Here is a 27,525-nt window from a genome sequence, read left to right as displayed (position 1 = left end):
GAAGAAGGTATTGTACACATAATTTTAATAAAACGTGGTTTGAATGACAGTGAAAGAACATTCAGGGTGCAACTGGAGCACAGAACGGGACCATGAAAGAGGGCAGAGAATGTTTCCTGGAGAAAATGACGCCCCAAATGAGTCCTATAAAAGAAGAGGCATTTAACTAGAGGGTGGGATATTCCAGGCAGAAAGAAGAGCAAGTACCCAAGGCAGAGAGGCATGAAATAGCATGATGGGCACTGCCCAGGGCTGGGAGTGTCTAGGAACTCCAAGTAATTTTGCATTTCTGGAGACTAAATGAGTGAAAGAGGCCAGGACATAAAGAACCCTATGTGTCATCCTAGCCTGTAGGTGGCCAGATACCACTGAAATGTTCAACTAGAGAAACAACCCAGACAGATCTGAATTTTAGATTCATTGCTCTGACCACTTACGATGCAAAATGGCATCTCAGAAGGTGAGAGGAAGTACAGGCCAGAGGCTACTTCTTCCAGCTTGGATTCTCCAGTGTCATTATTAGGAATGTATCTATTCCCGAATGTCCACTATAAAACTATTCTGGGAACGCCATGAGATCACTAGACCCAGGGAACAGTTTGGAAACTCAAGTGCACCACTGGGCCACTCAAGGTCTCCCCCCGGCCACCCGCTTGGATCACAGACTGCCTTGAATGATGGCTGGTTGTATAACTAGCTGTCCCTGACAGACTGCAAGGTGTAGGTGGGCAAGCAGATATCTTCCTCTGTCAAAGTTTGCTTTTAACTCAAGGTCTGGAATAGAAACTACTAGTAAACAGTAGAACAGAACCTGTCAAACATGTAATTATACTGAATTTGTACTAAAGTACCCTAACAAACAGAAAAACTTGACACCACAGGCTTTTGTTGCCTTCATTCTTCCTAATTTAACATTTAAAAAAGCATTGTACTTGCCAGCTAATGGGACACTTCAGTAAATAAAATGCTGTCGTACGGTTCTGTCTATGCCACATTTCTCACCGCCCCTACAGGTTTTCTTGAGCTGCCTTTGGGGAACCCAGGGGCTACAGCCACACTAGTCGTAGGAGTTCATGTCAGATTTTAGCTCATTTCCCAATCCTCTGCAACTGCTCTTCATCCACACCCTGCTTGAAAACCTGACAGCAAAGTGCTAATGTATAAAACTCCAAAAGAATGAATCAGTGGCATTTATTCCTATCAACTGAAGGTCTCCATTCTTATCTCACACTTAGCCCCACATCTCTGCCTTGCCCAGGCTTCCTTGCCCTTTTTTAACATCCAAAAAAGCTAAGCTGAGCATTTGTTCCCAATACCCCTTTTCTAAAACGTTCTTTTCCTTTCTGTCATCAAAACCTCCTTTGCCCACAGTCAAGCTAACATTCTCCATTTCCCAGGCCATTTCCATCCATAAAAGACCCTTCCCTTGACTTAATTCCTGTAATCGTTATTATTCATTTTGTAATACTGCATCTCACATTGTCATCCAAATTAGATTATACATTCTTTAAAAGCCCACACCAAGGTTTATACATTCCTGCGTCCCACCTGTGATGCCTACAGTGATGTACCTGAAGTTTGGACTCAGTAAATCTCCATTCAACAGTAACCACAGTGACATCCACATGAATTTCTTCAATCAGTATTTTTATTCATAAAGGTAATAGAAAGGCCCTCAAGAGCCTTTGGAAGTAGACAGAGACTGAGGGTATTTTCCAGATTTACTTAAAAGGAAAAATCAAGCCTAAAGATTACAGTAAGAAACTTTCCCAAAGTTAAAGAAATGGCTGAAACAACAGTAAGACCAAGAGTGCCCCCGCTTTACAAAAAGAAGTGTTTAATCACTAAACACCATTTCCTGTGATAAATTTATCCTTACCCTCAACTCAATATTTTCCTTCACTAAACAGAGGGTGTTATGCATCAGCACTAAAGGGGGGCGCTATGCTTAAGATAACCCAACACGTCTGATAATGCTGAAATCATTCACATTGGATATGGAAATGAATAATATGATTCTGGGACCACTACTTACTCCTTCACCAATGTAAAAGAGCATTCACATATTGCTGAATTAAGACGCTATAACAGCATTCTAACAGGAAAAAGCTTACCCAGGATAGAATTTGACAGGGCAAATGATCCACCTACATAAAATCAAGAGGTTGATGATACACTGTGTCTTTGAAAAGTGGTACGGAATACTAAATGGATTACATCACAGAGACCCCAGCAGGAATGATTACAATCAAAGGTGTTACACACAAACAAATAAAACAGGGCCCAGAGCAAAGAATAATATTAGAATGATAGACTCCTTCAGCCAAATGAAATGACTGAGGCTGAAAATGTTCTCATATAAAACATCTGACTATGAGCTCCTACCAGTTTAAAAATTGAGCTCAGATAATGAAATAAATTAAAATACATACACATACTAATATATTATGTACATTATAAACACAAAATAGAAATTTTTAAAAGATAAAGATAGAAATAGAGCTTCTAAAATATTCTTCCCATACCCAATGGACTATGGGGCGATAATATCCCGTGGGGTTCACCGCCCCACTCTGGAGCCAGTGCTTTAAAATGCTTATAAAAGTGCAAAGCCAAAGATAATTACTCTAATTATCTGGAAAACTCCTGAATTACTTTCTTCCCTTTGCTAAAGCACATGTGTTCTTAATATCCAGAGCAAACCCATTAAGATTCTAACAGTAAAAATCAGAGAATGGAAAATGCATAAAAAATCTCGGAAGCTTTACACTGGATAGGGACAAGAAGTTACAAAGCGTAAATGGCCCAGAAGCAGAACTGGTTTTGGTTTTGATCTAAATTGTATTCCCTGGAATTGCTGTGATTTACAGGCTCAGTGCTTTAACCCAGGTGCTGTTTCCGGCCACAGGAAGGAACTGGGTAGTCATTAAAAAACTGTCACATAAATAGCCACTTTCCAGCTCACCTGAGGAGTGCAATGTTGGACAATAGTAAAGAATGCCAATTTTATTTATTTTACTACTTGCAAACTCCCTGAGGAAAGGTGTTAGCTGGTAAATTTTGTGAACATTCAACCCTCAATTATACATACAAGCAGATCAGAGAAGAGTCACAGAGAAGTCAGATGAATAATCAAAAAACTTTTATAGTCAGCTTTGTAATGAATTCAGATATTGCCAGGCATCTTCTTTCCTTAAATTACACAGGGACCATCAGCCCGAAACATGGCGGAGCACAGAGGCCAAGCACACAGGTCTTGAGGTCAAGAGACCAAGGTCTAAGTACTCGCTTGGAAACTCACTAGTTGCATAACCTCAACCAAATTATTTAACCTCCATAATTTTCCATTCCCTCATCTGTAAAATGAGAAAGCTAACACTAATGGCCTTACGGGACTGTGGAGAAGATTAAATGATATAAGGCTTTTGAAGTATTCAACACAGCACTTGGTAAATATTTAATAAATGTGTATTTTAGCATTGGTAGAGTGTAAGGACTGGATGGAAGTCAGCAGGGAGGAGAGAAAGAGAGAGGCTGTAATCACGGTCAAGTATATTGCAAAGCGATGTAAAAGTCAATTTAATGTCATGGGGGCCAGCCCTGTGGCCGAGTGGTTAAGTTCATGCGCTCTGCTTCAGCAGCCCAGGGTTTCACCAGTTCAGATCCTGGGCACAGATATGGCACCGCTCAACAGGCCACGCTGAGGCAGTGTCTCACACAGCATAACCAGAGGCACTCGCAACTAGAATATACAACTATGTGCTGGGGGGCTTTGGGAGGAAGAAGAAGAGAAAAGAAAAAGGAAAAGAAGATTGGCAACAGATGTTAGCTCAGGTACCAATCTGCAAAAAAAAAAAAAATTTAAGGTCAACTGCTATTCTTCTAAAAACATCTGAGGAACATACATGTTCCCTAGTTGCTTTTGTGAAAACCGTGGTTTTTAACCACATATATATTCTAGGAAAACAAGAAGAGAAAATTGCTTTTCTTCCTACCTGAAAAGAATTTCTTCACTATGTTTCTGGAAGCCTAGTTACCTGTCACAAAAGTAGGAAACTCTGGTTCAGTGTGATGGACTCTGGGGCTACGCAGACCAGCAGAGAAGGTGGAACTCATACATTACCTGCGCCCAGTGGTTTTCAAATACAATCATGCATGTTTCTGGGTCAACTCCCTGCAGGCTCACAGCCTGCTGGAGTTTGCTTTCTGTCGCAACTGATGACATCATAAACCTTCATAAATCAATGCTTCTAAGTCATATTTAATCTTCACAAAAATTTGGCAAGCAGTCACTAACTTTCAAGTATCACATTTCTTCACGTTTCACCTTCCAAAAGCTGTAATGACAATAACAAAAAAAAATGCATCTTGTTATGTTCATATGTTAAACAGGGCACTATTAAATTTAAATCAAAGTATAGACATTTTCGAAATCCAACACAGAACAAATTATCTACAGGATAGACATTTCTACTCAATCCAAAGGTTTCTCTATTTTTCCCTCACCTTACTAAAAATATACTAAAACATACTAAATATACTAAGTTACTAAAAATATAAAATAATGATGCTACCAAAGGTGCCCACATAACTTAAACAATTATTGGGTTTATTCTCTCCACTACCACCAACAACAACCCCCTAGGTTATAATTCTAAATCGTTCAAATCTAGTTTCTATAATCGAGTAAGAACCTATAATGCCAATGTCTGTGGAGTTTAAAAACATCCAGAAACAGGAAAAACATTAGTTAATAGTGACAGAAATAAATGGCTTGATGCAACTTGGGGTGGTTATAAAACAGCACCCAGACTCCTGGGTCCAATATTATTGAATTTTTTTTTAATCAATGACTGTCATAATGAAATTGAAAGCATTCTCAGTCATTTTGTGGCTACAGACTAAGTTAAGGTTTCTAGCTTTTCTGAAAAATAACAGAATTCCAAGTAACCTTGACAAATCAGAGATAGAAAAGATCCATTAAAAAACAAGATAGTGCTTACTAGGTGGGAGTACAAAGTACCACACTTACAAATGAAAAATGAATTATGTGGATAAAATACGAAGAAAGCCTGATTACAACGTAGCCCGCAGGGAGAAAAAAAGATATTGAGGTCAGAGTGTACAGTGAACACGATCCAGCTGTGTGGTGCCAACTTGCTGACAGAAGCAATAAGATAGTGGTATTATCTCACCAGTTTGATCAGCCCATAAAAGGACTGGGTACAATTCAAATATTATTTTTTTAGTGTACAGATTGGAGAGTGTTCAGAGAAAAGTAATTACATTATAATTACTAGAGCACTGGAAAACAAAACCCATGATAAAATTTCCAGATTTTTAACGCCAAAAGACAAAAAACAAAAATGGTTATTTTCAACTGAGTAATATGAAAGGCATTACAAGGAGAACACTGATCAACTGTTACTCCTACAAACAATAAAATGTGGGAAACGGGGCTTAAGGTGATGATTCAGGTTAGACTTACGGGTCAAGTTCTTTGTGGGGAGTAGAATTAAACACTGGAAAATAGTTAAGGAATATTCAAAACAAGTGCCTCTATTGGGAAATGGGAGGCTAACCATTCAACATTGAAGGATCTTTAAAACATATAATTCCTAATAATACAAATTTGTTGTTTTCAATAAGACATCATCCACTGCCAACCATGGCCCTTTGCCACTGACAGGCATGTTTTGTTGGACCTATCTGGTGTTTTAAAAATCAGGAGTGGCCGCCCCACGCATGCAGGGTATGAGTTTCCAGTCCCCACAACTCTGTAGGATCCTACAGCCAGCCTCTTCATCTCATTTTGGCTGCTGGGCTAGCCCTTATGGATAACATCTCAATGTGCAGCCCTATTTTAAGCGATGAGAGATAAAACAAGTTCTGACTCAACTTCCTCGTTGTCCTAAACAGGATACTTCTGTGAAAATGCAAAGGTCTTTTACTAAGATGATGTAATGATGATAATGAGGAAAATCAATGTTTTTGTTTATCCCAGAGGTTGAAAAAGTAGAAGATTCCTTGCCTTCCAGCTCCAGGATTCTCAGATTCTTCTTCAAAGGTACAAGGGGAGCATACATCATGCCAATTGCATCTAAATCAAAATCAAGAAACATGCTCTCTAAGATCCTCTAAGTTGGTTCTCAAAGGGATTTTACACGCAATCTTCAGATAGTGAGACTGCATTACAAACAGGATAAATATCTTAGCTAAGGTCATAAACTCACAAGTTAGTGTTGATGGAAATAGACTGTGAGTCTCTTGATTCCCAGTCCAGTGTTTTTTTCTAAAAAACTACATTCTCCTTTCTCCTGTCTATAATCCCTGGCTCTATTCCCTTAAGGAATCTGTATTTTCTCTGAGAAAAGTGCTTCTCACTTGGTTGATGCTTATCTGATCATACCTTTGAGGCAGATGCCTGAAGAATCTAAATATGTCATGAATATAGAAACCACAACATGAAGAAAACTTGGGAGAAGGGCCAGCCCCGGTGGGCTAGTGGTTAAGTTCAGCACGCTCCACTTCAGCAGCCTGGGTTCAGTTCCCAGGCACGGACCTACACCACTCTGTTAGTGGTCATGCTGTGCTGGCAGCCCACATACTAAAAAATAGAGGAAGATTGGCCCAGACGTTAGCTCAGGGCAAATCTTCCTCAGTAAAAAAAAAAAAAATCTGTAAAGAAAACTTGGGAGAGAAACCAGGAATGTCAGGCAAGTCAAGCAAGCCACGTTTGAGAAGGGAGAAACTATGACAGAAACGAAAATACTACCTAACACACCCAGAGACCCAAGAGTTGGATATTTCCACTCTCTCTCTCTCTTATTCCTATGTTAGAGCATTAAAGCACTGGCAGGCCCCCAGGGTAATATAAAACTGAAAGAGATGGCTCCATATTTAGGAGAGATGTCTAAGGACATATTTCCTCAAGCACCAAGGTTTTCAATATATTTCTCCATTTGCCTGTTATCAGGATTTACTTTTTTCCTTTTTTGCATTTTTCCACTTCAAGCTTTTAATTTAACTCTTAGATCACAGCTAAAAGTCCCACGTGAAGAATAGAGAAGGACAAAATCAAGCAAAAAGCCATGAGTAGGTTACGAGGCTGCAGTCACTAGAATGTGTGCTTGCGTCATGAGCACGGCATCATTGGACATTCCCCCTTCCTTGCCCTCTGCTCTCTTCAGCCTAAGGTGTCTGAAGCTGGGAACGTTTAAAACTTGCCACTCCTGGCACCCAGTCAGCCTGTTCTTCCCATAAATAAACACAAGCACATCGACTCAAACTTCATGCCTGAGAGAGAGCTCTATAAAGCATTCAGACTCTAATGAGTGATTTTCTCTTTCTTCAAACAATCAACACCCAAAAATACCCAAAAGACTCTATTTCCAACAGTGATTGCATGTGGTTTTGTGGTGTGGTTGTTGAGTTTTTTGGCAGTAGTGTAGAGATGCGCTATCAAAATAGATGTATAACAGCCTGAAATATCAGCACAGATTCTATACTGCAAAGACAGAACTTTTTTACGTCCAAAGCCATTACTGAGTAATCACATTTTATATCATACTAATATTATATATAAAAATATTTTCCATCAATAAGGAAAGAAAAACTCTATTATATTATTGTTAGAGAAAAATAACTGATATAAGAATTATATTTTTATTTGCCCTTTTTTGAAAGTATGTGATATCTTTTATTTGATGATGAAAAAAGCACAAGCATATGCTTCCATATCACAGAATTATAAAATATACCACACAATTATAAAAGCTTAGATTCTAGTCATACAGACCACACCTCTTTCCAATATAAAAATTCCTTCACCCTCACAAAAAAACACATGGATAAGGAGAACAGATTGGCGGTTACCAGAGGGGAAGTGGGTAAGGGAAGGGCGAAAGGGGTCAAGGGACGCATACGTGTCATGACAGATAAAAACTAGACTATCAGTGGCAAACATGATGCAGTCTATACAGAAACTCATATATAATAATGTTCACCTGAAATTTACACAACGTTATAAGCCAGTATGACCTCAATAAAAAAATTTTTTTTTTAATTCCTTCAATCTCATTCCCAAATAGACATTTTTATCCAATTTCAGACTCTTTCGAAAACTACAATACTTAGGAAAACTACAAATGTCTCAAAACCACCTTTTTTCCTGAACTACCAATGACTGTAGTTTAATGTATCCCTCTTTCATTATCAGACTGAATTTACAATGTAAACATTGTGGCATTGAATTACGCATCATATCATACTATCCTTCAATTCTTTTATCTATTTAAACAAAATATCCTCTTACAACGGATTAGAAAAAAATTCCTTAAGAAAGAAATGGATGGTTACCTTAAGGGGAGACAGAACCAAGGGAATATTTTTATTAAGGAAAAAGTGTTCATATCTGCAGGCCTAATGGGAAGGAATCAATGAACATAAAGAATTTGAATATACAAAAAAAAAAAAAAAGGATTTTGATGGAGCGAGAGGGGCAGAAGAAAGGTAAGGTCAAGACCACAGGTAAGAGAAGCCTAGAGATAAAAGGGAAGCAAAACTGAGTCTTTTCATAGTGAGTTACCAAAGCAGAAGTGATGTCTTGAACTTGATGTAAAGACACGGCAGGCTCCCTCCCCACCTTTCCTCCTTCTTCCCTCCTGATGTTTCTCTGGTTGGTTTGTTGAAATGGATAGAGAATTTAGGTGGATTGAAAGCGGGGAACAAAGGGTTAGGGCTAAGAGTTTTTAGCTCAGTCCTCTAAGCATGGAAGTCAGAAAAGCTGAAGCCCCTACTTAGGGACTTCAGCTCTGAACTGGGAGACAGGACCCCAGGACTCTAGTTCCAGTTCTAAGTAGCTGTGAGACCTTTAGTAAAAATAGGGCTCTTGGTTTACAACCTTGCTTAGGAGGGTAGTTAGGACTAAATGATTATTTCTTAGATCTCTCCCAGTTCAAAAGTCATAATTTTATGTACTTTATTGCAACTGTTATAGTAATTGGGGAAGGATAATCAGATAACCATTAAAGAAGGATAACGGCATATTATATACAAATCTTTGTCTGAATTCTAGTTGTAAATGGGATTCTATCTGTAATCTTTTAATGACTAAAGCATATTTCACCTACGGAACCCAAAGCACAGGAATCACCCTCAAATATAATATATAATTCGTGGTTGGTTGGTTGGTTTTTTTCTGAGCAACTGCCAGTAGAAAAACTCTGTTTCCAATGCACTTTGGAATGCCCTGAATTGGCTGCTACTAAATACATAAAAAGTCTATTACTGTAAATGTGCTTATCATGTAAAATTCCATCTAAGGGTGAAGACTCTTCAAATGTTGGGAACACCTGGAGAGGGGCACCTTGTGCCCTCAATTATAACTAATAGCAGCGGGGGGAATTCATTTTGGGTCAAACTACCTCACATAACCTCTACTTAGAGCCTAATAAAATCCTGTTAAACCTAAATCCTCCCTGTGCTCTAATCCTCTGGCCCAGTTTCCTTTTCTCTCTCGCTGTCATATCACATGGCAATGCCGGGCTGTGGAGAAGAAAGCAGGCATCTAACAGCCCCTGATTCTTCTGGACCTTGCAAAGCCTCCTTCAACCTCCCATAGTTTGACTCTGGCTCATTCATTGTTCACCGTCCAGTAAAGCACTAGCTTGTTTTGTCCCCCCAAGCTGTAGGTCACCAGTTAACACACAGAGCATGTACAAAGAAAATTCTTCCAACACGTACATTCCAAACGGTTTCAGGCTTTGATAAATGCCTGCTTCAAAAAAGTACCAAGATTATGGAAAATTCTTAATAATGCCATGAAATAATTCCACCATGTTTTACATCTTAATTTCATTACAACAGGCTGCCAACCAGGTCATACCCAAGTGCCATGCAACTGACTGATAAGCAGAATAAATGGAGAAGAAAAATTAAAACTAATATGCAAATTCATTACCTGAAATTTGTTTGGGGACTTAATATTTAAGGCTACTTAAGAAACTAAACGCCTATTGGCAAGGACTTGGAATGTAAAAATTATAGCAAGTGTTGAGACACCAGCTCATTGGTGACTGAACAGAGAAGTTTCTTATACACACAAAGTGATTTGTTGAAACATGAAAACTGGACCATTCTTGGAGGAAGTCTCCTCAACAACTCAATCAATCACTATAATCTTGGTAGTATGTACCATCCTTTCACATCACTATTTTGTTGAAAGCTATTAAGAACAACTCAGTTAAGATTTCTGCCACAAAACCCTAAAATTTAGCTAAGGCAAATGCAGAAATAAGATTATCTGACAACTTCTGTGGGGTAGTATTTGAAAACAGAAATTTGAAGTAGATGCTCTGAATTTCTCTAAGAAGACTTCTTCTGATGCTAATGAAGTTCTTCTCAAGAAACATTTCTGGGAAAAAAAATATTTAAGTTTTTGACCAACATGTCTTGGTCATTTTCTCTGGAAAGGTAGATACCTTTGGGAAGTTATGCTATTTAGTCTAATACCTGTCTTGACAGCTCTATCAATCAGAATTAGCTCCCTACAGCAGTCTTTCAAATGCCTTCATGTGGAAATTTTCAGATATGCAACCTGTAGTGTAATCAAGATGTTGCGATGACTCCCTTTTGGAATAACAACATGAAAAGCCTCGTTTCCGAAAATGTCCTTCAGCCATGCATGGCATAAGATGTCCTAAGTGCAATGAGTGGAGCAACAACAATATTCCATTTATAGCTATGAATCTCATAAATTGTGGGCATATTTTCTGGAGAGAGGTGGCTATAGTTTTCAGCCAATTCCAAAAAGGGTCCATGAAGTGCCTGCCTTCAAAAAAGTTTAAAAGCTGCTTCAAAGATGCATTCATGAGGCCGGCCACATGGCCGAGTGGTTAAGTTCCCGCGCTCTGCTTTGGCAGCCCAGGGTTTTGTCAGTTTGGATCCTGGGCGCAGACATGGCACCACTCATCAAGCCATGCTGAGGCAGCGTCCCGCATGCCATAACTAGAAGGACCCACAACTAAAAATATACAACTACGTACCGGGGGGCTTTGGGGAGAAAAAGGAAAAATAAAATCTTAAAAAAAAAAAGATGCATTCATGTTAAAACCATGAAAAGTCCCAAAACAGAGGCTACCAGCCAGTTCTGAAGAGACAGTTGTGAAATTTTTGTGACTTCAGTGATAACAAAAAGTTCTGTTTCAGCAGCTTGGGGGTTGTTCCAGCCTGTGAGTAACCATGCTCTTGAATAATAATCACTTCAGGCCTCGTGCCTTACAAATTTCATGGCTGGCTGGGCACTTCCTCTCCTACGCATAACACCGCAGCGTGAGGCATCAGAGTGACTAGCAATTATTATAATGTTAGCAACAGGCTCAGAAGTCAACAATCTGCTGGTCTCTAGAACATGCCCTGTGCCAATTAGGACAAAGCACCTTTCTTCACCAGTCTATGAAACGGGCCATGAAGAGCTAGGTGCCTTTGTGTACTATAAACATGACAGAAACGCAGTAAACCACTCGTGCTTGAGCTAACTGATCCAGGTATCCCGCCTTCAGGCAGGTGGAATAATAGAAGCACGTCTGTGGTAACCTAAGACTATGAAGTTCTAATTTCACATTTCTTTATATTTTATGAACATAAACATAATGTAAGACTTCCTTACACGTTAAGATAATAATCCCTCTAACAAATGGTACCACTATCATCCCAAGATCTAAAAGACTACATTTTTTTCATCTATGAGCAGGTAAAAGATTCTAGAAGTAGATAATAAAAACCTACAGGTTTAAAGTAGTTTACCACTCACATATATATTATTGCTATGATTGGTTTATCATCAAGATAAGATGTCATATTGATAAAAATAAAAAGCAAGATCTTCTAGAAGCAAAAAATTTCAGTGGGAAAAAAATTTTAACTTGAAATCTCTCCCTCTTGAGCAACAACTACATGGGCTTGAGTAGTATACAATCAAGGTCCAGATCTACACATATCAAGAGGTGACTTAAGAGAAGTGAAAATGGGTTGCATCTCATACACCTCGGGTGAGAGAGCATAAATTGGTGTTCTACCTACAGGGAGCAATTTGGCAATAGGCTTCAAAACTAAATTTGATCAGCAAAACCAGGTCTGTGCATTTATCCTATAAATACACTTTCACCTTACAAAATGGCATACTGAGTTGTCCAGCTGTTGCTAGACTTAATACGTACTGAGCACTTCTCTGTGCCAGGTACTACTCTAAATACATTACACCATTAACTCATTAAATCTTCTCAACAATCCTGTGAACCATATTCCCCTCTTTCACAGATAAGGAAATTGAGGCACAGAGACGTAAAGGAACTGGTCTAATCAAGATCACACAAATATCCTGGGGTCTGACCCAGACACATTCTCTTAATTACTAGCACCTTTCTACCTAGATGTTCTTTGCAGCATTGTTTAGATAGCAAACAATTGGAAAATCCTAAATGTCCATCAGTAATAGTCTGGTTATATGAATTATGGTACTTCCATATAATGGAATACTATGTGACAATTGAAAAAAAAGGACACAATTCTGAATGCACCGATATGGAAAGGCTGTTAGGAGATGTACAGAACAGCAAGTATAGTATGATGCCATTTGTGTAAGAAAAAAAAATGCAATGTGTTATTCTCTAAGCTTGTAAATGCAGAGACGATCTCTGTGAAGAGCCACAAGAACTCTAAGGTGTTGCCTCTGCAGAGCAGCACCAGATGGCTGGAGATGGGGGGACAGGGAGACTTGCTTTTCACTGTGTACCCTTCTTCACTATTTTAATTTGGTACCATGTCTATGTACTACTTAGCGAAGACACTTCTTTAACTTAACAAAATAAAAGCAAAAGAACACCCTAAAGAAAAGGAAAATACCTAAATTCAGCTTAAGGGTAGCAACTACAAAGGACTTGGAGTCTCTTCTTCATCTCAATATGAAAGGAGAGTGCCTGCACAATGATGATAGCCTGATGAGTAGGAGGAGGGAGAAAAGAGTACCTTAATATAAAACGCTATTCGAATCAATTATAATGACCACAGATGTTCGAAAATATTTAAAAGGAAACATGCAAAGGAAGACCAACTACACCTGTAGTTTTATGAGTTAACGTTCTGTGGAATAAATATGGATGAAAATGACATGCTAGCAAAGTGTAAAGAGTTCAGAAGAGTGGTAGTCTTATTTTTAAGGACCACTTTTTTAATGCTTATTTTAATATTATTGTGCAATAATACTTATTGGATTAAATTTATTGTTTACCTTTGGTTTATGGGGTTCATAGCTCTAGGAATTTGGAAAGTTACTAGGAAATTGCCAAAGTTTTGTGGGTTTTTTTTTCATTTTTCTTCCCAAATCCCCCGGGTACATAGTTGTATATTCTTCGTTGTGGGTCCTTCTAGTTGTGACATGTGGGACACTGCCTCAGCGTGGTTTGATGATTAGTGCCATGTCTGCGCCCAGGATTCAAACCAACGAAACACTGGGCCGCCTGCAGCGGAGCGCGCGAACTTAACCACTCGGCCACAGGGCCAGCCCCATCTGCCAAAGTTTTTGTCAGGCTAGATCAATGGTTCTCCAAACGTAGTTGGAGGAACCCTGGAGTTCCCCAAGACCCGTTCCAGGGGTCCCCAAGGTTCTCAACAATTTTTTAAGGGCCTCTTTTTAAGAAAAAACAAAATCACTCAAAGCAAATATAGCTCACCATGAAGATTTCTCATACCCAAAAAAGCCTCCAGCATTGCAATTTACTGTAGTTATACTTGAGCAGTTTCACCACTATTCACTACAACTTTTTTAACTATTTGGGCTTTTTTAATAGGATTTTTTTTCGACTTGTACAAAGCCTATTCTTTCAAACCAACATTTGCCCTGAAAATCAAAGATCACTATGCACCTGTAAATAAGTTTCTTAAACTTTCTCTTTTAAAAGTATTGTACTCATTAACAACTGACCTCGCTGCTCTAAAGCCTTCACTTTGCCACAAGCATCATTCTGTGGAATTCTGAAACAGAACTTGGTGAGAGACTGGTTACTCCTGAATGGAGCAGTGCTGCACCTCAATGAGAGGTACGTTCTCTCTCTCTCCTTGTGCAGGAGATACACACACGTGCATGCACACAAACACAAATCTAGCTCTGCCCACAGACATTGAATATGATCATTAGTTGCTGACTTTCCAGAGACTCTATAACAGAAAAGTCATGTGTAATTTGCCATTAACAAAGAGTAATGGAGGCTCTAATTCTGCTTGGGGGTCTGGAATTTAGATTTACTGTGATGCTTTTCCAAGAAATAAAAGTAAAAGCTGAAACGACTTACATTAAGCAGTTCCTCTGTTGCAGCAAGGATGGCTTACTGATCGGATGGCTGCCAGCCCCCCAAGCAGACCTGCAGAGAGGCTGTCCTCATGGGGAGGAAGGCATTAATTTATCTATAAGCCTCCTGAAGAAACTACGTAGAACACAACTTTCCCATATTCTGCTTCTATTCATCCACACTTGCCTCTAGAGTGACTGGCACAGTCTTGAATGGTTTCAGGCTATCTACGCTTCTTTAATTAAAACTCTGCTCCACTAAATTAACATGTGTGTATCGATGACTTTTGTACAGAAGGGAAAGAAAGAGAAAGAAAAAGCAAGAAAAGAAAAATCAACGACAGTGTCTTAAATTAAGTTTTGCTTCAGATAAATTTTGTATTTGGCACTATTTCTCCCTAGGGTTGGTGCTTCAGGTAGAAAACAATGAGCAAGAAGAGCAGACAAGGGTTCCTACTTTCCCCTCGAAAGCATCCTGTACTTTAGAGCTAATTAACTTCTCAAATCACAGGAGTTGCAGGGAAGAGTATGGAAGTAAAAGAGGAATCTGGCTAGTTCCGTTTTTTGGCAATAATTTATTTAATATTAACATATATATCCATAATAATCTATTTCCATTTTATTCCCTGTAGGATTACCAAAAACTGATGACCTAACTCAATACTATCAGAATGGAATTGCAACTTACTTGGAGATTGGTTCTAATGTCGGTGCACAATGCAAGACATGCAAATACTCAAAATTACTACTAAATACCCTTTAGCAAAGCACTTGTTGGAAATCAACATATTTTTTCTCATTAAGTGGGAGAACTAGTTGAGTACCCCACGAAAAAATAGGCATTTGGGATCAGGTTACACAAAAAATAATGTGTGTCTTTCAAACACAAGAATTACTTTCAGCACAAGGAGATACTCACACCATGAGAGGCAGGTAGAAACTGGGACCAAACAAGTAAAGAGATATACATCTAATCCCCCAAGAATAAACTCAAAATTATCTGAACCTTTTAAATTATTGTTCTCTTCTTCTCTTTCTGATTGGTTGGTTGGTTGGTTGGTTGGTTGGTTGGTTTTTTGGTCAAGAACACATAAACTGGATAAAGTTACTACATAACATTGGAGCGTTCTTCAGAATTACTACCCTGGAGGAGCTGCACAAACGTTAACTAATTATACAGCAAATCTGTACTAAGTTCCCAGTAGATAACATTTCCTGCTCTCATAGAAACGGAATCTAATATAGGTAAACCATCCAGGAGACAACTCAAGTAAAATTAAAGATAGATCTTTCCATTAAGTAAATGTCTCTGTTTCAAAAATATTTTAAATTTATACCCACAGATATAGCATACAAACACTGCCAATTAGAAATTCAGTAATAAACATCATACTCTGTAGAAAGACTTCTCAAAAGTGAGGAAAAGGATAATGATAGAATGAGAATCAAACAAATATAAATATTTGGGCTTTTAGGGAGACCTGATCATGCTAATGTTAGTATTTATCTAATGAACTGGTAGGGAAATTGGTAGCAATAACTTCTGGCTCTGCCATACAAATTGTTCATTTCTAGGTTCTTGCTGTGAGAAATCTAAAGAGAATTTTGCACTTGAAATCTGGCCATATTAGTTCTGAGGGTTTCCAAAACTATGCTTATTATAATTAAAGTACATTTAAAATATAAGTATTTACCTTAGCACCAGGGAGTCTTTCACACATACACTGTTTACTGAGAGAATACAAAGACTCTCTCCAAAAAGTTGCCACAACTTTTTTCTATAGCATGTTCTGAGAATCTAAGCCTTAAAGCAAGAAAAAAGTAAAGTGCTGTAATGCTGGAATTAAAGACTTTATAGGATTATATCACAATAACATCTTCTTTAGTCTAACATAATCAGTATTCTATATTTGTTGCCTGCACAAAACTATAATTACTCGTTGATTTGATCAAAATTGCTAGTTAACTTTAGCAATTCAGTCTGCCAGCCAGCCTTCGGGGTAATTAGTCAAATCAACAGTATATCAAAATGACTAATATGTTTCTGAATCACAGCTTCGACTACCTACAACATCATGGCAATGCTTAGGTTCAGCTCCAAAACTCAGTTCATTTTGTTTCAGTCCATAGACTATTTTCCTCATAATTTAATTTATTCTGTACACAGTTGAGAGTTTTTCCTCCCCTTCAAGGGAAAAAGAAAAGTGACAATAAAAGCCAAAGTACAAAATTCAATGAAACCAGATATTCTTGTTTCAAAAAATACGAGGAGGAGGAGGAGGAAAGTTGTTTCCTTATTGTGTGACAGGAGTATAGTCAAGGAGAAAGAAACAAAAATGGATTCTTACCACCTCTCTGTGCTTCAAATTCCATTAAAGGCCACAATTCTGTTGATTTGATGCCAAATGCCTCTAAAATGTTCTTACCCAAGAAAAGTGTGTTTTTTGAAAGAACAAGGAAAGCAATACATTTAAAGGCTGGAGAAAATTTTCTTCCATTTACTCGGGTCAGTGAAACATCCATCATACAGAGACACAAACACCTTACAGAATAAAAGATCAGAGGAGCTACACTAGTAGAAGATCAAAGAGCCAGAGCCTCTAGGGGAATCAAACAAGTAACTGTGTGAACACAGCCCCTTGTGATTTCTCTCCTACATCTAGCTTATGTGATTGGGGGGAGAACCAGGAAGCAGAACATGCTAGACAAAAGAATGTGATTAAGAAATAATTAATTCTAGTTTGGCGCTCTCTCTGGAGAAAGAATCTTTTCTAAGTCATTAAATAGACTAACTATATAATGAAAATTTTAGAAAAGCAAAAATGTCCAAATTATCTACACACACTAACTACAACCAAGTATACGAAATTAGCATATGCTCAGCATAACAGCACACCCAGTGTAAATGATGAGAGATACATTCGGTAAATGGTTGCTAAAGTGTTAAAAGGACCTGGATGCATTTAACAGATGCCCTCAGATCTTATTCCACCTGCCTGAGCTAAAAAAGAACACTCTGTCCATCCCTGTTACATGTACAGTTCAAAGAACAAGTTGTCATTAAAAGTTGAGGGGGAAAGAATTCAGAGTAGAAATATAACATGACCAGTATTATTCAGCAAAAATTTTCAGCATCCCAAAACCTTTGAAGAATGTGTTTGCAAAACATTATGCTGCACACCTACCAAGTGCCTGCCTTAACCTGTCTTATTAATATCTTTCTTCTCTAAACCTCTCAGTTTAACTACATCTCCCAATGGTGGTATGTTTCTGCTTTGTGTTGTAGTTATTTCAGAACCAGACTCTGGTCTCCTTGAGGGTAGGGATCACATCTTATGTTATTCACAGGTGATTCAAGAAGCATTTATCCACTGCCCCAGATGTACAGAGTGAAGGATATGAATAAGATCCAGCCCCAGGCCTTGGGAGGAAAAGCAGCTCACTGAGGGCAGATGTTTGCCTGGGCAAGTAGTGGTAGTAGCCACCAGTGAGAAGGGCTGCCATTTTATCGGGCACTTACTCTGTGCCAGGCACCACATTAAACTGTCTATTTAATTCTCACAACCACCCAATGAGGTAGGGACTACCATCCCCGTTTTACAGATGAAGAAATTGAAGCTTAGAGAAAAGTGACTGGTCACATGGCTAGTAAGAAGCAGAGTCAAGAGGACTAGGAGGACTGGATGGAAGAAGGAGGAATCAATTTACAGCCCTGATTAGGAGAGGGAACTAGGAATGGCTTCACCAAGGAGGAGCTCCTTCATAAGAATGTATCTGATGGTGACACAAGGAAGCAATTCACCTAATCAAATGAGAAGTGTGTTGATAAAAATATGACGTAATTTCCTGCATTCCAGCCTCTAATGAAATATCTCCATTTGTTTGTTTGTTTCTTTGTTTTACAACAGTGTCGTAGAACTTGTACCCATAACAAATCTAACTTTTAGGAGGATTAGAAGTTTGAGGATGACAAAATAATGGCTTGAAGAAGCTGTAAACACTAGTCAACTAGTCATTGCTAATATCACAATGTATCACTCAAACAGCTAGTTAGACAAGTTGAGGTTTCAGCCCCTGGAGATGCTGTTGCAATTTCCTGTTCACCTAAGATCTAGATATGCAAATAAAGTCCAACTGGTTAGTAATTCCAACACATGTTAGAAAGATGAACAAAACTGATTATCCTATCAGTAAAAAGAAAAAAAGCACTAAACATTAGCCATTTAATATATCCCGATTCATCACTTTAGTTCTGAGAGGGGCTATCTCTATCTATTGAGAGATGCATTACCCAAAATGCTGATTCAAAACATTTTTACATTTTCTTTTTCATATGGCATAAACTGATCAATAATATGAGGGGCAGCCCACAAATTCAGTTGCATATCTACTGCAGTTTTTTGTATACAATTTAGATTAGCCAAGTAAGATATAACTGTATGTGTTTTTCTGTAATTGTTTATAAAATACAAAACCATGCAATATTTTAAATAAAAATTCAGGCATTAATTCTTATATTAAATCCTCTCTGTGGATTGGATTCTGCAATTTGGCTCCTGGTTGTGTAAAATTTCTGTGGCTCATGCTCATCTTCTCCATGCAGCACAGTCCAAGACTTTTCCTTGGATAATTATAATACAAAGCACATTCCCGTGTGAACAATTTAAGGATCTGCAACTTAGCTAGATTTGGAATTTAATACTAGAATAAATCACATCGTGAATTAGGTAAATCGTATAAGAAAAGTGATGGTTCTATTTTTATAGGGTTATGTATCAAACTTTCTTAACACACATGGGAAAACTGGATTTGTTAATAGATTACATCTTGTACAACTACTCATCTACCTTAAGACTATATTCATCACACAAAGATTATCCGATGACCTTCTCTTCACCTTCCTCTAACCTTTTATTGAGTTTCAAGAGTTAACAGCACTGTACTAGATGCTGTGACATCCACCTAGTCCTTCCAGGACCAAGAGATTTATTCTGCCAGCTGCTAGGAGTGCTGCTGGCTGTCAGCCCACTCTAGAAATTGCCCTCTGCTGAAAACAGCCACTTTGCCCAAGATTACGCTCTGCCCTTAAAGACAGGCCATATCCATGCCTATACTAAGGGAGCGTGTGACCCCCTGGCCCCACCTCAGGACAGCTCCAGAGCTCTCTGTAGGGTCAGCCCAGGCCTTTGTTGAGACTTTATGGCAGTCCAGCATCTCTCTCTGCCCGGTCCTGCTTCCTTCTCTCTTCACGGGGATTGATTCAAAGAACACACCCTAACAAACTCCTGCATGCAAAATCTCCATCTCAGTCTGCATTCCAGGACAACCTGCAACCAGCACTATCAGTCAACTACAATAAACTCCATATCTAAGGTTATTCAAGACACTTAAAAAGAAAGAAAGTCTTTTTTTTTTAAATAAGAATTCTTTAAAATGTTACATGCTTTCAAACAGAGAAAGAACATCACCATTGCTAGGCAAACTAACAAAAACAATACCAAGTCTGCTTCAATAAGCTCAATCAATATTTTCCAATATTCAGTCTTTTATAGTTCTAAATGATTCCCAAACCAATCTTAAGAACTTAACACAAAAAGTGGCTTTTATTCTATGTGCTTACATTACCATTTAAAAAGCATTTATCCCTTATGTTAGATTGGTAGGTGATTTAGCAAATCGAAAATAAATAAATACCAACAACCTGGAGAATAAAACAAATAAATTAACCCAGCTACTTTTTTCTTTCAAAAATAAACCCTTTTCAAAGATTTTTCGAGTCATCTGATTACGGGAGAGAGAGTAGGAGAGGATGGAGAAGGAAAGAGACATTTTCCCCCTCTACTTTAACATATGTTCGTGTCTCTTTCAAAAAAACTATTCTTAAGCTATGTGAAAAGAAGGACACGTGTCCTATACTACATTTTGTATTAAGGGAACTGTGTTTCCAGGAAGCTAGCTCATTTATTAAATATAACTTTGATATTTCCAAAGCAGTTGTCGCTATGGTACAGCACAAAGAACACGGGGCCAGGGGTCAGAATTCCTGGGTTCCAATCCTGGTGCTGGCACTGACCAGAAATGTGACCTCAGGAAGGTCATGACAACATCCTGTGGCATCCAGTGCTGAGATCCCACTAGATCAGCAATAAAGGGCATTGTTTGGTTAGTCAGGGAGACCCAGGGTCAAGTCCAACTTCTATCACTTACTAGCCATGTAACCTGGGCAGGACATTAAACCTCTATAAGCTTAAGGCCTCATCTGTAAAACAGAGGTGATCACAATGGTGCCTACCTCCAAGGGCTGCTAGGGAGATGAATGTGACACTGCAAGTCAGTGCTGAGCACAGTGTATTTCTCATTGCAAACACTAATAAAAGTGTGTTATTACTATTAGCTATTTTTCTATTTGTGCCTGCAAGAGCCCAACAGCTTTGGGAGAAACAGCACTTGAGGCATTTAAAAAATAATGACTATTAAAACTCTCTGTGTCAATTCACTGCTTTTATCAGATTCATAGTCTAGATTTCCATAGAAGATTTTGTTGAGGAAAAAAAGTATCTAAGAAAATTCAAAGAACATTGACTAGATACTCTTGGAGCTTTAGCCTCAGAGCTGCCATTTACACACTAAAGTAGAGAAGTGTACCCTGACTGTTTCAGAGACCTTCTTTCTAATATATCTCCAGCACTGCATCTGCAGGTACTTCTGCCACTTCTCACACAGTTTAGGATGCAACTGATGGCCAGCAGTCCTTTATGACAATTCTTCATAGGACAACGTCCAGCCAATCAATGGCACCCCAGCACAAAAGCATGTCACAATTATTTTCTCCTACTTTCTGAGTAGAAATAATCCACTCTAATCAGAGCTGCCAACCTAGAGAAAGAGTCACCACGCAGTTTTTAAACTAAAGGAACAAGGGGCAAGCCATGGAGTAGCTGGAGCTGCTGGAGCTGATGAATTGGGGACCAAAAAGTGCTTTGGGTTTAGTGCAATTTGAGCCATGACTATGGCCCTGGATCAACTATCACATTATCAATGACTAATCGAAATGTTACTGATCGATAAGAGCAGTGAACAAGTAGTCAACAAGGACAGTAAAACACCTGGAGTTTCCCAGTACCGTACATACCAGAAGTCCTTGTTAAACCCATGACCTATGACCTATTTAACTGGAGAAATGTTTATCAGTCATTTAAAAATGTGACGTAAACAATATGTCTACTGTAGACAAATTAAGTAATGATTAAATTGTTTGCACTCATTATAATGGTGACTTGGAATAATACTTAATGACAGAGGGAAATGCTCACACTATAAATGTTAAGAAAAGCAGGATACAAAATTACATAGATGGCATGACCATAATTATATATAATGTGTATATATGCCCTATATCATCATGTGTGTATGTACAATATTTATAAATAAGATTAGGTGGAGAGAGAACATGTGAATAGCAGTTACCTCCAGCTGTATTTTATTTTCTTCTTTGATGTTTCCATATTCCAAATTCTCTATTTTAGCATGTAATAACTCTATAATCAAAGGAATTTTTGTACATATACAGGGCTGAAGGATACAAAACAATGAGGACTTAAGCAAGTACTTACCTATTCTGCCTATTACATACATTAAGAGTTCAAACGGGGAGACATCACTATGGGCTGGGTGGCCGAAGCGATGTGTGGAGGAGTTCACAAGTAGAATTTAGGTTTATAGAAGAGTGCATAAGAGTTTTCACTCTAGAGCTGGATTTCCTAGATTCAAATCCTAGCCCTGTCACTTACCAACTGTGTAAGTTCAGGCAAGTCACTCAAACTCTCTCAGACTCAGTTTTCTCATCTATAAAATGGGACTGGATCAGTTCTTTCCTCATAGAGTTCTTGTGAGCATTAAACAAATTGATGTAAGTAAGGGTTTTAGGACAGTGCCTGACACAGAGTAAGCATCATATAAGTACTAACGTAATTATTAGAAGGGCATTTTAGACTACACAAGCATAATACGTTAATAGTTCATTCTGGCTGAATTCTTACTGTGTCAGATACACAACTACTCACACCTCACACCTCTATGAAGGAAACTATCCTCATGCCCGATTTATAGATGAGAAATCTAAGGCACAGATTGTCAAGTGGCTGAACCAGCATCTGATCTCAAGCTAATATGACCCCAGTGCCCATGCTCTTAACTATGGCACTATCCTGTAGAGAGCAGTAAAGAAGCTTACCCTGGGCAGATGACTTACTTTCCAAGAGTAGGGGAACTACCACTGACATAGTGCATGGAACCGAATAATGAAAGCCAGGCAAGGGAGTTAAAGCTCTAGTTCATTAGGCAATTGGGAGCTGATAAAGATTTCTGAGCAAAGCTGTAACAAGACAACAGAGGAATGTAAGGAAATTAGTCTGGCAGATAAACATAGAATACATTGGAATGAGTCAAAAGGAGGCTGTTGACAGAGACAGATTATAGACAAAGCAGGCGGTGAGGTGATGAGGGACTGGGCCAGGTGACAGCACAAAGAGAAAGTAGAGCTGGGCAAATAAAAAAAATAAATAAAATAAAAATAAATAAAAAACGCTTTGAAGGGAAAATTAAGAGAAGTTAGGAACCCAATACTGGGAGCACAAAAAAAAAAAGAGAGAAACAAGTCACATCTCACAACCGACTGAGGGCCAGACAAGAAACATTCCCTTTTATTTTGATTTCTATAAATTTTGTGAAATGTCTACTGCAATTACTTATTTGTAAAACATTTTTTCAAAACCTAGCCAACTGAAGCACAAAACGACACGTTGCGCAACATTGTACTCTGTATAAGCAACGTTTGGTGACCGAGGTGTACTGCAGTAAGTGACTAAAGTGATTAGCAAGAAATCATAGAGCATCAACATCTATTGTGTAAAGGAAGTGGCTCTTTACAAAATCAAGATAAAGAACCCACTAATGGCTAATACTGACAGAGAGCCCACATCTGATAACATCTCCCAGCACAAAAACAAGCTGATTTACCCCTTGTTTTAAAGAGGCAGCCAGAGCTTGCTAACAAAAACATGTGATTGATCTAATTAGCTTACTGAACTGAGGAAAACAGCGTGACAAAATCATGTGTACTCACAGATTAGACCATCCAGGACAAAGCAGTGTCGTACAAAAGCCTATCCTTCAACCTAAACACTCATGCTCAGTAAAAGAGGACGAAACCCGGCAGTACTCAGCATGTAGAGCTTAATGAATATTATCGGATGGTGATGACACAGACATGAGTCTCAAAAGAATGAGCTCTCATGGTGGAAAAGAGAAGAAACATAAAGGACTGTCAAAATGTATGTGCTATGGCTAAAGTCCAATTACCAGCTCAGGCAAGGCAATTTTACTATATTATGCCTGCATTAACATTCCCACTCTCAACTTAATGCTTTATTAACCTAACTGATAATGCCTGTCTTCACTTGGGGTTATTAGCAAATATAAGCGATATCTGTTGAGACTGGCAAAGTCATTCACTCATTCAACAAATATTCTTGGGCACTTAGTATGCGAGGTAATAAGTGATTATCTAGTCTTTTGCTGCTAAAGCAAGAGAAAGTCTAAAACCCAGTGCGGTATGCTAAAAACTTCTAATGGAAAGAGATTAACAATCTAGATAAAGGAAAAGTGACAATACTAGCTTCACCTAATAGTCTTCAGACCACAAACGGCAGTGGACTCACTGGTTACCATTAGGGGGTACATATTTATCCAAAAAGCAAATTTTCTTCCTCAAGGAGGGTATTATTCAACTGTGTTTCTCTCATGGACTCAGGCCAAAGTTAGTATAAGGAAAATTTTATGTAGTTGTTAATCCAAATTGTCTTGCCTGTTTTACCTTCAACATCTCTACCTAGAAGGATCCTCAGTCCACGAAGCCATAGACGCTTATGCTTCTGGAGCCGTGGGTTAGTTGGGTGTGACCTGAGCAGCTGTGCAGCCTGCCTGATTTGGAAAAGCGGGACACATCCAAAAGATACAGTGGGAGTAAAACAAAGAGTCGGCCATATAAGCAGACTGTTAATATTTTTTATTTTCCAAACTTACTTCTACCACTAAGAGCTTATGTAAAACAATTTATCAGTTCACATCTGAAGTAAGGATAATTTATTATACCCAATTTTAATGCTATAGAGTATTCTGAATAGCCTTGAACTTGAAAAATGAATCACTTTATATCAGCTTATACTGAATAATGAGTATCACTTAGAAATTTTTCATAGGAAAAGAAAACAAAATGCTGATTTTACCAAATGTATAATTACTTCTACTTAAGTATTTGAAAAACTAATACTAGCCAGAGCTATGGTATAAAATAAAAGAGTTAAACTTCAAATTTCAGTAAGAATTTATTTTTAAGGTATTTATAGAAACTTTGATTTAGAGCATTGTTTTCTCTAAAGAGAATATGCCCCCCCAACTTGGCTGAAGATTAGTCTTAGTCAACTACTCAATGTTCTGTGGGATGGAAGAACTGCAGAAATCCTGTTGCCAATGAGACGACGGTTGGTAAATAAATAGAAAATTACATGTAAGGCACAGAATCATTAAAAATGCACACTTTAAATACCTTATTTTATCATGAACCATATAAAAACAAATTCATTTGCCGATATTTTCACATAGGCCAAAGCTATTTTTTCAAGTACAGGTCTACTGATTTAAGTTTAAAGTTGTCTTTCCTGCATAAACCATACTTAAAATGTATAATACATAATTTCCAGTTTGCCTACTTGAAGTTGAAAAAAATCTCAGTGTAAATCAATCTAAGTGTAGAATCAATCCCATAATTTAAACATATTCCCAATCTTTCAGAGTTATCTCTTCTGTATCTAATTTAACAGCAATGTCTTACAGCAACTTGCCTTTATTTAGTCTTTCTAAAGAATTCAACTGCATAGAAACACACAGCTTTCTTTTCCCACACATATTTCATCAGTTTCTATGCCATGTGATGAAATTATATAATTACTATAACAATGCACCCAACTCACCAGTGGAAGGAGTTGGACCTGGAGAATACCCTGGAAATAGCCAACCAGACAGAGGACTCAGCAGGGAGTGGACATAAATCAGTGCATTCTCCAGAGAGAACAGAAAGAACCAGCAATCCAGGGAACCAGTTAGATTGGTTAAGAGAATTGCCACTGTATTATAAAAAGAAGCCAGTTTCTGTCTTCAAGAGCTAGCCTCTAGCTTAAAAGGGTATCACCAGGCAAAGTTACGTCTTGTTTAGAGGAAATGTCAGTTAAGTCTCTCAGGGAGGGAACTTATGTGTCTTCCTGTGACATGCCTATGGAAGAAGTCCTACAAAGTCATTCTTTTTGAGAAAGGAAGCAAGTACTGCTATCTATATAGCCTAAGCTTATCCCTGAAGTTTAATTTCCAGTATTTACACTGAATGATAATCCCTAATAGACAAGCCAGTAGAAAAATTAGAGGACTTGAGCAGCCCACTTACAAGAAAATTGACACAGATTTGTAGTCTCTCACATTGTGCCCTTCTCCACAAAAGACACTGCTCCATATTTTCATAAGACTGTTAAAATTGGCAGCCAGAATACTGAATCCAGCCCACAGACTTATTTTTTTATTACTATTATTTTTCATTTGGAGATCTTTCAGTATGATATTCATGGCTCCAGTTTACCACAGACTCCACTACTCCCTACCTTCTCACACCTGCCTCACCCTAGTGGGCATGCCACTGAATCAGTTGGATATATAATTCCACCATAACTTAATTCTGTATAGGAACTTTGGTTAGTCTCTGGCAACACTAGGAATGCTCTTAGAGACAAGGCATTTGCCTTGACAGAAGCATCCAACCACACCGCTAAAGAAAGACCAGAGAGTTCACTTACTATGGAGAAACAGAAATGACTGACAGCCTAAGTAGCTGTTCAAAAACTTCAGCCTTCACAAGAACCATGTTGGAACCTTGCTGAAATGCAGATTCCTGAGGCCCTATCCCTTCAAGTTCTGATGCAGTGGGTCTGACAGTGGAGACCCAGGAAAGTACATTTTAATAAGCACCCAAGGTGCTACTGATGCAAGGGGTGTGATAATAAAAATATTAACAACAACCTAAGTGCTTACTAGGCCCTGCTCCAAGCACCTGACATGTAACAACTTAATCCCTGGACCAACCCTAAGAGGCAGATACTATTATTATCCCCGTTTTACGAATGAGGAAAGTGAAGAAGAGAAAGATTAAGAAACACGCCTCTGCTTACTCAGCTAGTAAGGAGAAGAGCCGAGATGAAAAACTAGGCCATCTAACTAGAGTTCACAGTCAACCACCTTGCTATGCTACTATACTATATCTTGGCCTAAGGAAGGCTGTAAAACATAAAATACAAGTCCCTAAAGGTTTGCAGCTTCTGACTCAGTAAAAGCCCTTTACCCCTTCAGGGGAATACATTAGTCCCAAGAATCCTTGTTTTCACATTCATCACCATCCTTCCTGGCAAGAACAAAGAGCTCCTTTTACATGTTACAATTAGAGATACTGTAGAAGAACTGGCAGGAGAGACTGTGATGAGGATGCATGATCAGATTCAGACGCCTCCATTCTGAAGCAGGATTGCAACATTTTATGAAAGCTCTTGACGACGTGAAATAAAAGGGAGACCTTACATTCTCCCAAATAAAGATGGGAAAAAGGGAAAGACAATAGTCTAGTTATTGATAAAGCTAAAAATATTCCAACCTGACTCCTACATAGTTATCTCAAGTTGCAAAATTATGATCAACATTAGAGGGTCTCTGAGGAACAAACCAAAGGTCCATGCCACCTACGCAAAGAGTTCTGGAGACTTGACACCACCAGCACAATCCACAAAAAGAAAAAGTGGTGAACTGAACCTCATCTAAATTAAAAAACTTTTGCTCTATAAAAGCCTACATGAAGAAGATGAAAAGACAAACTAAAGACTGGCAAAAAAAATCTGCAAACTACACATCTGACAAAGGATTAGTGTCTAGAATATTAAATAACTCTCAAAACTCAGCAGTAAAAAATTTAAATAATCCAATTAGAAAATGGACAAAAGACATGAACAGATATTTCACCAAAGAAGATATACAAAAGGCAAATAAGCACATGAAAAGATGTTCAACATTATTAGCTATTAGAGAAATAC

The 27,525-nt window shown here is 38.3% G+C and overlaps 1 protein-coding gene across 9 annotated transcripts in view; it reads right to left on the bottom strand.

Moving 5' to 3' along the window:
- Nucleotides 1-27,525, bottom strand: part of FHIP1A (FHF complex subunit HOOK interacting protein 1A) — a 222,239-nt gene that overhangs the window by 87,093 nt on the left and 107,621 nt on the right. For all 9 annotated transcript variants that reach the window (XR_011501961.1, XR_006525554.2, XM_070504906.1 and 6 more), the window contains one exon: nt 4,124-4,337. Coding sequence is in view for 7 of the 9 variants with exons in the window: in XM_070504906.1 (XP_070361007.1) it covers nt 4,124-4,228 (105 nt within the window). In the remaining 2 variants the exon portion in view is untranslated. The remainder of the gene's footprint in view (nt 1-4,123; nt 4,338-27,525) is intronic.

This window comes from Equus asinus, chromosome 3 (assembly GCF_041296235.1).
Source record: "Equus asinus isolate D_3611 breed Donkey chromosome 3, EquAss-T2T_v2, whole genome shotgun sequence".
Classification (NCBI taxonomy): Eukaryota; Metazoa; Chordata; class Mammalia; order Perissodactyla; family Equidae; genus Equus; species Equus asinus.
This window is presented reverse-complemented; position numbering and strand designations above follow the sequence as displayed.